Raw genomic sequence first — 15,782 nt, forward strand, 5'->3', positions numbered from 1 at the left:
CCAATAGTATATTCACTCCTTGGTCGTCTATGGCCTCATTTCAACACTGGAACTTTGTACGTAAAGGATATAATGTGTCTGTTACAATATCAGAGTTAGTGTGATTTGTTGTTCCTTGTGATTTTTCTTCGTAAGTCGTTATATACTTACTACCTTGGATCTCACTTCAAGCATTTTTTTCCTTTTTGGAATCATGCCAGGAGATTTTGAGTTTCTAACTAAAAACACTTTTTGTTTGTCTGTTGGGACATTGCATTGAATCTTTCGCCCAAGGGCGCCAATTATTCATCAAATGCCCATTTTCTAACAGTTGTGGACTGATAATTGGTTTCTGCTTCCATACTGTCGTTCGAAGATAAAATACATTTTCTTCATTTTTGTCAAGGTAACCTTTTTGCTCCATTCATCGATATATAAAAATGATCTAAACTTTGTCAAAGTGTCTTTACCAGTTAACTGCACACTCTGTAAAAACTCGTATTTAAAGATTTGGCCAGAAAACTCGTACTTCAAATATCGATCGATTTAAATGACCTTCATCTTGGCAAGAACTCTAAAACCTGGAACCTCGAGAGGTCTTCCTCAGTCCCAGGTTTGAAAGTTTTTGCCAAGATAAGTGTCATTTAAATCGATCGCTATTTAAAGGACGATTTTCTGGCCATAATTTTAAATAGAGTCTTTCCAGATTGCGGCAGTCAACTTTTCAAACTGAAACCTCTGTTTTGGATATTGGAGGTCATGCTAATCTATAGATCTATGAATTGAATGTTGTCTGGACAATATAAAAAGTGATTTTGTCATTGATTGGTAGAATATATAGCTTTATATGTTGTGTATAAACAGTTTGGTTCAATCTTTTTATTAGACCTGGAGTTTTGGAACTGTTTGCTTTCGAATGGAACAATAATTCACCCATAGTGTAAATGCTATTATTATTTCATCTCATGTGGATTAACAGTGTAATTTTATCAGGTTTGTGGAGTTCATATTGCGTTTTTGATTAATATGCAATTAATCGGCGGTAGAAATAATTAAATGTCTACAATTTCCAGTCAATATATCTTGATTAAATATCAGAGATTACTTGTGTGTATCATACGATTTTGTGAACGTATAATGTCCATGCATCAATTTGATCTTTTCTTTTGTTTGTAATAGCTATTATATCTATATTTGCAAAAACAACAGGGTATGTAAAGGGTTTTAACCTATGCAATCCTTAAGAATTATTATTATGATTATTAAAAAGAAGCTGTCCGAAGTCATGATTTTGTAAAACAACGAGCAGAAAGATAAGATAAATATAGACTTGTCAATATACAAAACCGATAGATATTTAGATATTATGCATAGCGCCATAATTGGTAAACAAATAATTCAAACTTCAAATTTGATTAATAATAATTATGATTATTATGAAGTATTATTTCATGTCTTAATAAAATATGTATCCGGTTGAGCGTATGTATCATCTTTTCAGGTGATATAAAGTTTGAAATGAAAAGGAATGTGATTATGTTGAAAAATACAAGAGATCTAAAAGGTTTAATGTAGGTGTAGTGGTTAGCTCTCAAAACCGTGAACAGTTCAGAGACAGAATCGCTTCAGCGAGGACGAGAGACGCGTGCGCACAACCAACATGACGTTCTCTCTCTAATAACTTTTCCGCCGGTGACGTCACAGACTATGGGTGACGTCCAATCAAGGGACGCTACTCTTCCGCTAATCTCATTGCCTATATAGAGAAATATCCATTATACGTGTTCAAACCGTTTTCCAAAGGGTCCCTAACCAACAGCAACACGTAACATGTAGAACAAGACATGACACACACCTTGTAGGCGATATTTCATTTTTTTCCCCCGACAGAGACAACTCTGTTAACGACCAGGTACTCATTTTACATCTGAGTACGGTGAGATATAATGTTAGTAAATAGCCTTTTCCAAGGACTCAACTCTGCGCCGAGTGAGGCTAGAACCCAAGACCTTCCGATCCGAAAGAGAGTGTCATACCACAAGAACACATAGCGACACATGAAAAGATAATAATATTTATTTGTCTGCCTGTTAACAAACGGATGTCATCGATTTTTCTTTGCTCTAGTTCTACTGAATTTTTAAGGGCTCGAGAGGAAATAGGTCAAACATTAATTCCTTAGTGAATGACGCAAGTCAATAAACTATATATATATAAAAACAAGGGCTAATCCAAGGGTTAGTTATCAATATGTTAATAAATGACAAATGTGGTACCTGGTGTAAGATAAAAGTCTGAAAAAGTGTGTATGAAAACAGTGCCAGACAAAGCCAAATAGAAAAATACCAAAAAAATACCCCCCCCCCCCCCCAAAAAAAAAAAAACAAAAAAAAAAAACAAAAAAAAAACCATTAAAAATAATCAGTCTGGCGAGAAATTCGTGTATAATTTATCGAGTACGGAAATTAAGTAGACAGACCTTGAAACAGAGGCGGCGCCTTTATAATAAAATTTAAAAAGTAGTGATAAACTCTCCCTATATTTGTCGTAGGGGACATTTACATTTTGGGCCGCAAAGAAGCGTCGCAAAGTGAGCAATAAGAGAGAAAATGTTTGCTTAAGATATTGAAGAAAAAAAAATGCCGACAACCGGGCCCGAACTTGGGACTTCAATGGGTAAGAATTACGTGCACATATTCGCAGATCTGATAACCGTACGCAATACGCTTCAACAGTCGTAACGTCACTTCCCTCGTAGTGACGCATGGTAACTTAGTAACTGGCTCTAAACTATCGAAACAATGGCGGACGCCCTTATGAAATATTTCTCCCACGAACATAAAAGCGTATCCAGAGGAAAAAAACAAACATTATAAGTCTGATAATGTTTTTGACTTTTACACATTCTCATTACAAGACATATGAAAAGTTCTAGCCAGCATGAAGAATAAAAAGTACCGATTTTCTTTGTTTAGAACCACGATGGCCGCCGTTGGTGGGCGACGTGACATCAGACTATTGAATTCAATTATGGGCCTGTTTTAAGACTGTAGTAATGACAATATTTTACATTGGTTTTGAGAATATTTCCATTAGAACATGAGATAATAACAATAGTGTTCAACAGTCGTGACGTCACTACCCTCGCAATGGCGCATAGTAACTGGTTTTAATCTATCGGAACAATGGCGGACGCCATTATCTCCATCACCGCCCTGATAAAATACTTCTCCGACGAGCATATTATAACTGTATCCAGAGGAGAAAATCATTATAAATCTGATCATGTTTTGACTTTTATACATTCTGATCACATGACGTGTGAAAAAGTTCTAGCCGGAATAAAGAAAAAAGAGTACCGATTCTCTTTGTTTAGAACCTAGCTGCTGGTTGCTGGGCGGTCGTGACATCAGGTTATTGAATCCTATTGGGGTTAGACCTTATAATAAGTACAAGCCGGGTAAGGACAAATGCCTTATTCACTTCGCCATCGCCCCCCCCCCCCCCTCTCCTTTTCCACTCAAATATAGACCAATAAATAAAATGGGCTTTAAATTTTAGCTGTCACACATTAATTATCTTTATCTTCCGCATCAGGTTGCTTACATAGATATCATTTATTATTTTCACATTATTCATGATTTCACCCACAAACTGAGGTCATATTTGACTTTTAAAAAAAGATCTGTTTATTCATCTAACCCACCTCTCTCTCTCTCTCTCTGTCTCTCTCTCTCTCTCTCTCTCTGCTCTCTCTCTCCCTCTCTCTCTCTCTCTAACTCAAAGTGTGTGACTGTTTGTTCCCTTTGCTCTTCTTTTTGCTATTCATTGCAGGGCTGCCAGATGGCCAGAGTTCCATGTGGCCAAATTCGACATATAAAATGGGCAAGATAGAACCTCGCCTAACACTCTGACTTTCATGAAAAAACGCATCGATTTTGATAAACAAATAATTGACTAGACTAGGAAGATGTAGATAATTTAGAAATGAAAGAGGAAGAAAAAAAAGAAAGAAAAAGAAGAATTCATAGAAATTACACGATTATCTTTGTGGCCAATTTTGGTCTCAGCCCTGATTCAATGTGTCATCCGATATTCGAACTTAGGCCTGCATCTACAAGAGCAAAGAGAGCAGAATAAATTCTAATGTCTGTTTCATTATATATGTTACGACACGAACGAATTCAGGCAAATGAATGGTTGGATGACGTCACTTTCTTTATTGCCGAATTAAAATGACGGAATGACATCATTTCTAAACAGTTCGCTTACCATGAATTACTGATGGCTTGCGTGCAATGAGGAACTAAACATTAACAATGGCGAATGGCATAAATGTCAGCTCTGTTGTTTCCTGGAGTAAAATGAAGGAACATAGAACCCGTAAATCATGTTGAATAATAATTACTTTTCACTCTTTCTTTGTTTATCTCTGACGTCAATTTGCTCGAATTTGGAATTTTCCAGACGGAAATAACCTCTGAAAGCTTGTTATAAAAAAAGAAAAAAAAAAAAAAAAAGAAAACTGTGGGTTGTGACCAAATGGTACTTATTTGCAGGTCTGATAAATTAAATGGTTATTGCCTCATTGTTGTAATGGAAATACTCTCAATCCAATGTAATATGGTGTCCATACAACAATGTTAAAGCAAGCCTATAATTGCGTTCGGTTATCAGAACTGCGAAACATGTGTACGTCGGTCGTGGCCCACCACCTCAAACCAGTATTATGTCGGGCTGAACCCAAACGCCAAATTTAAAGTTAAAATAGTTAAAATGATAAAATCTTACGTTTGTCCCTTAAAAAAAAACATAATTTTATCTATTCTCCATAATAAAAATAAGAGATAAAGACAGTTTTTATCTCGCAAGCAGTCCTTCAGAGCCATTGTGCCCATGGAGCTGGATTGTATCCGGGTTTGTATTGCATAAAATGGACAATGGCGATTGCTAGCTATCCTTTAGATAGGACGCTAGTCTATCGCAAAAAGTAATTTTCGCTAGATCTAACAGATCCAGCTACCCTATTACTCTGTGGAAAAGGGAGGTCGGAAGGAATCCCAACTTTATCCTGGATCGGTCTCAGTGCCTTTACGAGCCAGAACTCTATCAACTAAGTGCGGCTATGTGGTCTTGTGGTATGACACTCGTTTTCAGATCGGAGGGTCCTGGGTTCGAGCCTTGCTCGTCGCATAGTTGAGTCCATGGAAAATGCTCTTTACTCACATTCTCTCATCGTACTCGGGTGTAAAATGAGTACATGGCCGTTAACAGCGTTGTCTCTGTCCGGAAAAAAATATGTAATATCGCTTAGAAGACGTCATGTCTCGATCTATATGTTACGTGTTGCTGTTGTCCAGGGACCCTTTGTAAAGCGCTTTGAGCAAGTTTAGTGGATATTGCGCTATATAAATGCTCTACTTCTTCTAAGCTATCGGGAACCCTAGTTTGTATTTGACTATAAATAGCATTCTAGCATTCCGACGTAATACTGTCTTTTGGAATGAGATCATATATTATTATGAAAGTCATCCAGGCAATTACAGGTACTAATACAATACAAGAAAAGGGTGTTTGGAATTGAGATTAATAAATATTTGGTGAGGCAGTTCAAATACAAGCATACTCACATATATACGCGCGCACACACACACACACACACACACACACACACACACGCCCTCATACTAATGGGAAGAGGATTCGGTTATAAATGGATATATATGTGTATATATATATATATATATATATATATATATATATATATATATAGATAGATAGATAGATAGATAGATAGATAGATAGATAGATAGATAGATAGATAGAAAGATACATAAGTATATATATATATATATATATATATATATATATATATATATATATAGAGAGAGAGAGAGAGAGAGAGAGAGAGAGAGAGAGAGAGAGAGAGTTTGTTTGTGTGTGTGTTGTGCAAAGCGCCTCTGGGTGTGTGTGTGTTTGAGGGATACTAAAAATTTATAAATGATTGAATAAATTGGTAAATGAATGAATGAATATATAAATAAATTACAATTTATTTGATTACTCGTACAGTTTTCTTTCATTTATTTTCATATTTATAAAACTATGATAGGATAGTGGTAATGAAGAAGGAAAAGAGGAGGAGGAGGAGGAGGAGAAGGAGGAGGAAGAAGAAGAAGAAGAAGAAGAAGAAGAAGAAGAAGAAGAAGAAGAAGAAGAAGAAGAAGAAGAAGAAGAAGAAGAAGAAGATGATGATGATGATGAAACAAAGACGTTGATGATGATGAAGATGATGATGATGATGATGATGATTATGATGATAATAGCAACAACAACAGCAATAATAATAATAATAATAATAATAATAATAATAATAATAATAATAATAATAATAATAATAATAATAACAATAACAATAATATTAACAATAACAAATTCTTTCAACACCCTATATTATAATATATAGACGTCTAGAACTGAAAAGTGTGTATGAATTAATTTGTCTCCTGTCTAATATTTGGAAATTAATTTCAGATGCTTAAGCACGTTTTGTGGCGTAATAAGGAAGTGATTATGAAGGAGATTGCATCATTGTGTCCTCTGATATTACACTTGCATCGTCACTGTTTATCGCAACGTACTGATATAACGCATTTCACATACTGGTCAGAAATCTTATATGATGTAATTCATATTATATCTATCAATTAACATGGTCCCCATCATGCCCGAAACTTTAATGTTGTAATCTGGAGAAAAATAAAACCCAACCATTATTTAAGATATTTTGGCCAGAAAACTTGTCCTTCAAATATCGATCGATTAAAATTAACCTCATCTTGTTAAAAACTCTCCAAACCGAAACTTATCTCAGTTATGCTCGATCGACGTGCACTTATTTGAAGGTCTCATTATCCAAATCAGTATGCGCCCGTTGTTGTAATGGAAATCTCAACAACAACAACAAAAATGACGCAAAATATTGTCCATTACAACAATGTTAAACTAGGCCCATATAGGCATTCGGCTGTCAGGCCTGACTACATGTACACGTCAAGGTCGATGCATTGTGTTTTTGTTGATTTTTGTGTTAAATAATGGGTTTTTTTGTTTCGTATTCATAAAGACACTATTAGAGATAGGTTACATAGTTCTTGTTCATAATTTTAGACGCCATTTTTAATTCGTGTTTTGATAGTGACGTCTTCAAAATCTATTAAAAACTACAGAATGTGACGCATAAAATTACGGAAATCACCTTTACTATCGTTGATTAGAAACATTACAAATAGATCGTATGACAGAACTGTCATTCATGCCACAGCTCTCTCTCTCTCTCTCTCTCTCTCTCTCTCTCTATATATATATATATATATATATATATATATATATATATATATATATATGTGTGTGTGTGTGTGTGTGTGTGTGTGTGTGCATGTGTGTTTATCAAACCTGTTTATATAATATTGGCACTTTTCTTTGTATGTTTTCTACGCGGACAATGATTTAAAATCCACGGTTTATTCCAGTGTTTTGAACCCATTTCTTCAAATGGATGATACACAATCGATAATTACCAATGACTTTTACTTCCGTTGTAACTAAGAGATACAATTTCTATGAATGCTATCATTTAATTACAGTGTACTATTAACCTGGATACATTTATTCTTATTTACTTCTTTCTTTTTCCTTATCTGATTAGCGAATGGCAGTTCTTAATTATTTCAAGGTTTTCTCATTGCTTAAAAAAAAAAAAAAAGAAATTATGTTTTAAAAAGAATTTTTAAAAATGAATGTTCTTAAGTGTTTGGTTCGTTGGTGTTCTTATTTGCTATCCTGTTTTAGCATTGCTTTGATTATAATATATGCATTGTGTACTCAAGGTGGCGTTTACTCGAGACACGCTAACACGATACTCTATAATATTATTATGTAGTAGTACATTCATTTATGAAAATGGAAAAGTAGGTAGACTTTTGCAAAGATATTTCCTTAGATAACATCGTCTAGACACGACGTATGTAGCTAGTCCAGATTGGAGATACAACAGCGTTACAGAGTTTCTTCAGTCCGATTTATTACTACTAGATATGTACTTCTTACCATTTCTTACTTTACCAACAAAATCAACACCATTCGTCTTTACCACAAGAATGTTACAAAGCCAATCATCTGTGCTTGCTCGACGCGTTACGGCGTTACAAGTACACAGCTGATTACAGTATCGCCGAGATTTTCTTTTTTTTTCTTCCACGACCACCAGCCCGTTATGTAATCCTTGGGAAACTTAACCGCTTTGCTTCCTGGTTCGTTAATTACATATTTTCCTTTGATTAGACCCCAGGTTTTCATCAATACTTTCTTCAAGAGGAATCATTGGTTTTCATCAATACTTTCGTCGAGAGGAATCATTGGTTTTCATCAATACTTTCGCCAAGAGGAAGCATTGGTTTTCATCAATACTTTCGTTAAGAGGAGTCATTGGTTTTTATCAATACTTTTGTCAAGGGGAATCATTGGTTTTCATCAAATATTTCGTCAAGAAGAATCATTGGTTTTCATCAATACTTTCGTCAAGACGAATCATTGGTTTTCATCAATACTTTCGTACTCTAATCAAACCCATTCATTTTGAACTGAAAACTTTGTTTTGGGTGTGGCTACGTGGTCTTGTGCGTGGCGTGATACTTGCCTTTGAATAACCAAAGTGCGAGTCAGGCTCTGAGTGGTGCATAGTTGAATCCTTGGAAAGGGCTCTTTACTCACATTCTCTCTCACCGCACTCAGGTGTAAAATGAGTATCTGGCCTTTAACAATAATATAGTCTTTGTAGGGAAAAAAATTGTAATATCGCCTAACAGGCGTCATGTCTCGACCTACATGTTAAGCGTTGCTATTGGCAAGGGACCCCATGTAAAGTGCTTGGTTATGTTTAGTGGATATTCTCTCAAGTTTGTTTTTCTTTTTCTTATTTTTATTTTTATTTTTTTTTTTGTGGATTTATCTTTTCAAATTTCAGTCGATTAATTTGTAGTGTCATCTTCGAATTCATTTTGCAAGTTGAATGCCATTTAGATCGATCGAAGCATTAGTTCATCATTTCTTTAGCGTAAATGGAGAAAAAAATTTCGAAAGAATACGTCGATTATCCTTAGTCTAGGTAATACTATGGAGTAGGTATAATATGGAGTACAAAAATATAGATATGCCTTTGTTATTTCACAATGGGGTGTTGGTTAGTTCCTCACTTAAGTAATTCATATTGTTTAATGTTATTTTCTATTAACCTGACTGTTGCTATTAATCCAAAGAATACAGTTTACTACTAGTCTAGCTACAGGTAGTCATTTTTTTTTTTATTAAAGAATCTGTTCCCTCTTTATTTCTTTATATTATCAGTTACAACGCAGCGGCTGGCTTTGTTTTGTTAAATCGTCTGTGAAGGGAATATACTATATTATAAGGCCCTCCATTCCGTATTACGTTTCACAGAGTTTGTGAGACAATCAATGAAAGGGAATATGTTTGTTTGCATTCATCTGTTCGTCATCGCAAATACACACCATTCATTGAGGACATGAATTAGAGTGTGTTTGTGTGTGTGTGTCTGTGTGCGTGTGTGTGTGTATGTGTGTTTGTGAGTGTGTGTGCATTCTTCTTCCTATTGCGATCTTAAAGTATCCATAACTCCCGAAAATCGCATTGATTTTCATTAGTGAAACCGTATACAGGAGCTAACTTCAAAGGTGTAAAAAAATGTGCCAGACAAAGCAAGAAAAAAAAATACAGAAGGTCTGAGGTTCGATCCCCATTCGAGGTAGACTGATCTTTTTGGGATGTTTTTTTTCTTGTATTTTTCTTTCTCAGTTTGTCTGGTACCTTTCATACACACTAAGGAGGATGCAGAAGAAAAGGAAGAAAGAAGAAAGAAGAAGAAGAAGAAGAAGAAGAAGAAGAAGAAGAAGAAGAAGAAGAAAAGAAGAGAAAGAAGAAGAAGAAGAAGAAGAAGAAGAAGAAAGAAAGAAGAAGAAGAGAAGAAGAAGAAGAAGAAGAAGAAGAAGAAGAAGAAGAAGAAGAAGAAGAAGAAGAAGAAGAAGAAGAAGAAGAAGAAGAAGAAGAAAGAAGAAAAGAAGAAGAAGAAGAAGAAGAAGAAGAAGAAGAAGAAGAAGGAAAAAGAAGAAGAAGAAGAAGAAGAAGAAGAAGAAGAAGAAGAAGAAGAAGAAGAAGAAGGAAAAGGAGAAGAAGAAGAAGAAGAAGAAGGAAAAGGAGAAGAAGAAGAAGAAGAAGAAGAAGAAGAAGAAGAAGAAGAAGAAGAAGAAGAAGAAGAAGAAGAAGAAGAAGAAGAAGAAGAAGAAGAAGAAGAAGAAGAAGAAGAAGAAGAAGAAGAAGAAGAAGAAGGAAGAGGAGGAGGAGGAAGAAGAGGAAAGCTTTAGTAAGAAGACAATGAGGAAAAGATTGGGAGTAATATTATGAGGTTTTTTTTTATCTCCTTTTCGCTCAAAACTACTTACTGTTTTCCTATTTTTAATTTTTCACTCACAGACTCCACAAGTCACTCTCATGGGACGGACACACGAACACCAAGATGCACTTAAAAGACTCAAGTTGATACTTCATACAGTCCCTGCGGGTTTTATCGTCTCCTGAGATTTGATAAGGTCTCCTTTCGCATTAAGTGTTGACCTGGTTCAACAACTGCAGTAAAGTTGAAGGCGGAATAATAATATAATATTCTATTCTATATATTATCTGATCTCTGTTACCGTCACAGTCTAAACCTGAATAGCAGAGTCAGTGACACGGATAAGTTATTTTGGGGCTGTGAGATTCACAACTCGTGTTACATTGACCGATACGTTAGGTTGATTCTAAAAACGATATCATTGTCATTAGAGTATTAGTTATTAGTCTTTTGTACATGTAAAAGGAATAATAACAATACCAATATAATTACAAAATATTATTATACTATTATTTTAAGTAGGTGCTTAACTTTTTTGTGTTTATATAAAATGTTTATACGTATAATATGGTATAATTGACATTCCTAATTGTCGGAAACAATGTTATTATGATTGTGCATGTAAGTTTATCAAGACCTGTCGTATAAGAGTGGATAAAGTACAATCATAATTTGAAATATTATCAGCTTATACTTTCTTTCATAATGAATTACCGCTGCTCTATTTACTAAGTAATAGTGCTTTGTGCTATTCGCTTGGATTACAAGAATTTTTAGTTGGTACTTTTTGAACATGATTTCCTTGTTACTGCGTGGATTGGTGGATTTAAATTTGTTATTTTTGGATTTCAAGTGGAAAAATTAATAACAGTTTGATTGGAACTAACGGATACTACAGATATGGCAACGAAGTCGAACTTGTCACAGGATTATGTCAGCAATGGCCAGAAGGTAAGTGGATGATGATTTGTTTTTAACTTTTAAAAGCACACCAGTGAAGATATATGAACATTCATAGCCGTAGTGGTGACGGTGGTAATTGTAGTTGTAGAAGTCCTGGTAGTAGTAGTAGTAGTAGTAGTAGTAGTAGTAGTAGTAGTAGTAGTAGTAGTAGTAGTAGTAATAGTAGTAGTAGTAGTAGTAGTAGTGATAGAAGTTCTAGTCATAGTCGTAGTATTAGTGGTAGCAGTAGTAGTAGAAGTAGTAGTAGTAGTAGTAGTAGTAGTAGTAGTAGTAGTAGTAGTAGTAGTAGTAGTAGTAGTAGTATAGGAGTAGTAGTAGTAGTAGTAGTAGTAGTAGTAGTAGTAGTAGTAGTAGTAGTAGTAGTAGTAGTAGTAGTAGTAGTAGCATCAGTAGTAGAGTAGTAGTAGTAGTAGTAGAAGTAGAAGCAGTAGTAGTAGAAGTAGTAGAAGCAGTAGTAGTGGTAGCAGCAGTACCTAATAATAACAACAGAAATTACTAATGGATGAAGAGGAGATGAAAACGTAATAGGGAATACTGTGTAAACATAATCGACTCTTAAGACCGTAAATGTTTGTTTTAAGCAAACAACACATTTTATATCTCGTCATATCATTATGTATTTTATTATTTGTAAAGGCATAGGTTATAGGTTATAAATCATAGGTTATAATGTAAAGGAAGCATCATATTCTAATGTGTACTTGAGTCGGCCTGGCAAGGTTCATTACACGTTATTATCATCTCACCACATGTGCTCTAAAGAGCTTTTGTCATCAACGATAACACACGATTCACTGTTTATGTTTTTGTGCGTGTGCAATCTTGCGTCTCATCATCTTATAATAATATTATAGTGCAGTAGCACTAAGTATAATGTGTCATAAATAACGCCTTTCTTCAACACATTTTGGCTATCTACTTAAATAAAAGGGGCGCATCTGTTTAAAAGTCCATCTTCGATAGAACTCATTAGGGTAGAATCATTCAACTTGTTAGTCGCATCTTTCTGTAAGGATTCGAATACGACATCCCCCGATCAAACACCAAATGGCTTACCATTTCGGCCCACTTTCTGTTCCATCGTTATACAATTTTTGTATGGAGGGGGGGGGGGGGGGGTATAAAACGCCAGTGAGTCCAAAATTTAATTTGTATAGATAGAATGCGCTTGGCCAAGGAGTTCACAACATTGCCATCCGGAAGTATAACGGACCAACACACAAACTCTGTGTAACCATGAACTTTTATAGTCTGGTTAATACAGTTTAGTGAGAACAACTCACAAACGCGGATGGCAAAAACAATAACAAAGGCCTGAGTGACGTCATCTGCATACTATCTATATGTTCCAAAGAGTACCCATCTGTTATAGAGCAGTAAAGTTAGGTGCCCCAAACGTAAACAATAACAAGTTGCTAGTGATTTCCGTTAGGGACCGGAATAATTTACGCACAATATAGGTCTCCCAATTTTGTAGTTTGAGTTGTAGGCAATACACTTTCAGTATTGAAAATATGTTTACAAAAAATCTAACAGTTGCAGAAATAATAATATAAGACTAAATTATTATGAAAATCAGGCTCCGAATAATTCTCGTTTTGTTCATACCAGCGCAATAATTTGTTCTGGTCTAAAAATAGATAGACGTAACTTTTGATAAATTTTACCTTTTTGTTCCATAAAATATCCATATCTAGACATTATTTGATGCATGATCGAGTATTTATGAATATGTGTTTCTTTTGCCACCTAACAGCCAAATTTTAAAGGTTATTTTCTTTCTATTATTTACATTGGAACGTGAGCTGTCAAGACAGGAACATGTGGTTTGCCATGTGCGTCTCGACCTTTGTTTACGTTTGGGGCACCTAACTTTACTGTTCTATACAAAAATGTTTGCACTCGATATTGTCATGATTAGATTATATTGCTGCCAACTCAATGGGAGCGATCTAATCATGTTTTCGTCCGAACTAGTCATTGGTCACATGATGTGTCGCTGTACTACGATTGGACATTCCTCAATAAATGTAAACACGCTGCTTTGTTTATGAAAGTTGTAAACATACCCATGAGTCATGGTAAGTTAAAATGACCACTTATTGTGATGTTGGATATTTCTCAAACTGGGAACACGTTTCACTATGGGGGTCAGTTTAAGCATACTTTGAAATGTGACCAATGACCTTGAGCACATGGAAAGGAATATAGATCATTTCCATTATTTTATGACACTTCTCTATTTGTACTTGCCAAACATCAAAATGAATTCAAAATCTGTCTTGTATCAATAATAATAATAATATTAATAATAATAATAATAATAATAATAATAATAATAATAATAATAATAATAATAATAATGATGATGATGATGATGATGATGATGATGATAATAATAATAATAACAATAACAATAATAATAATAATAATAATAATAATAATAATAATAATAATAATAATAATAATAATAATAATAATAATAATAATATAATAGCCTTAGTTTGAGGGTATGTATTTCCATTACAACAATGAGACCATAACAATTTAAGTACTCGTCGGTTAGTACGAACTATTATATTAAATATTTCCGGCAATTCAATTATTACGGACACCACTCTATTTGTACCTGTATTACATCAAATTAAACTTTCAAAACTTTAAAATATCACCATTGTATTGACATTTGAGATCATTATATTATAGCGATTGTTTGATTATTCATCCTTCCTGCTGCTCACCCCCCCCCCCCCCCCCCCCACCCCTTCCCCCAATTATGAACGTAAATGTTGCTGCTCGAAGCTCGAATAAATAAATAACAATGTGAGATTGAATGTTCAATTTAATATACGAAAACAGATAATATTGACGTTTTGGGTTTCCCCTTTTTATCAACAAAACAGGATGAATGAAACCCTACAGACGAATGAGATAATGTGGTCGTGGCGTTCACGTAGCTCAAATGGGTCTGTGGAAGATATATTCGTTTTGAAAGGATCGTAATACGGGCACTGATTTATAAGAATTCCTATGTCTCGCGTCATGAAGTGACCAATAATAAAGAACGGTATTTTGTATTTTCATGATTTAGATTTCCTTTCTATTCAATGACTGCCGCTACGATAAAAATGGTTCGGTCAATGCTTGAAAGTGAGGCAGTGTCATCGAAAAGGTTTAACTAGTTACCAGTAAGACACGTATTTAAAAAACTCGTCCTATTTAGATCGATCGATTTAGATGACCATCATCTTGGCAAAAACGCTCAAACATGGGACATAAGAAAGGCCTCTCGGGGTCCCAGGTTTGAGAGATTTTGCCAAGCTGAGGGTCATGTAAATCGATCGAGATTTTAATGACGAGGTTTCTGGCCAAATTAAAAAAAAAAATCATTTTTCTGGACTACGGCATTGAACTGCAGGATTTGATTTTATCCTAACCTGATATAATCGCTTACAGTTCTCACAAAGCAAAGGAAAAAACAATAACTGAGTAGAATTGTAAATACGAGTACGACAGGATGTGCTCAATAAAGCAATACGGTACAATTAAATATATTTCTCATGGAACAATATTTATGAAATAATTTAAAGAAAATAAGTATTGGTATACATAAGAATAGTTTGACATCAAAAGTGAAACCGAATTACATAATCAAAATTTATTTATAAAATCATAATATATTTACGTTTGTTTCCTTTTCATTGTCAAAATATATAATTTTGTTGTTTTTTAAAATGGTAAATTGATTATGAAAATGAATAGGGGCTGATTGATTATTTGAATAATGGGACGAATTCCAATTTGAAAAAAAAAATAATGATAAAAATAAAATGCAATTTCGAAGCCAAAGGTTTAATCGTTGTGGTGTACTGTACAGTTTTTGTGATTTATACGCTACATGCTACAGCCGTTTTGAATAACGGGAGTCGACGAAATTAAATATCGAATAGATCTCCTTTATCATGCAAATAAACTTGATTCCTTTTCACTTTTTCCTTGTAAAAATCAATAACCCAATGCGTTTTTTACTAATCCGACGAGAAGCATATATCTTTTTAATAAGACAGAATACTGTCATAAAGAAACGGGGCATATCTGTTATAATGTTATTAAATCGAAGATTCTCGTTTTTTATTTTAATCTTGGACCGGATATAAACAAAGATTGATATGGCTTTTAATTACTGTGGATAACCATAAATCTTTGCTTTTCTGAGCCAGGTGTCGTAAATGTGTCTGTATACCAAAGATTTTACCCTTTTTACTTTTAACTATTTCATATTATATTTTTAAGCCTTGGTTATTTGTATAGAACGATTACATGTCTATGTTTTTATACTAGTGAAGTTTGTTTTTTTGTTTTCTTTTTTTTT

At 34.3% G+C, this 15,782-nt stretch overlaps 1 protein-coding gene across 1 annotated transcript in view; it reads left to right on the forward strand.

Annotated features, from left to right (window-relative positions):
• LOC144964916 (high affinity cAMP-specific and IBMX-insensitive 3',5'-cyclic phosphodiesterase 8B-like) overlaps window positions 1-15,782 on the forward strand; it is a 197,547-nt gene that overhangs the window by 17,024 nt on the left and 164,741 nt on the right. Inside the window, exon 2 of the mRNA XM_078899702.1 lies at window positions 10,528-11,398. Coding sequence (XP_078755828.1) covers window positions 11,348-11,398 — 51 coding nt within the window. The 5' untranslated portion in view covers window positions 10,528-11,347. The remainder of the gene's footprint in view (window positions 1-10,527; window positions 11,399-15,782) is intronic.

The sequence above is a fragment of the Berghia stephanieae genome, chromosome 2 (genome assembly GCF_034508935.2).
Source record: "Berghia stephanieae isolate SIO BIC M18660-M18661 chromosome 2, UCSD_Bste_1.3, whole genome shotgun sequence".
In the NCBI taxonomy this organism is placed as follows: domain Eukaryota; kingdom Metazoa; phylum Mollusca; class Gastropoda; order Nudibranchia; family Aeolidiidae; genus Berghia; species Berghia stephanieae.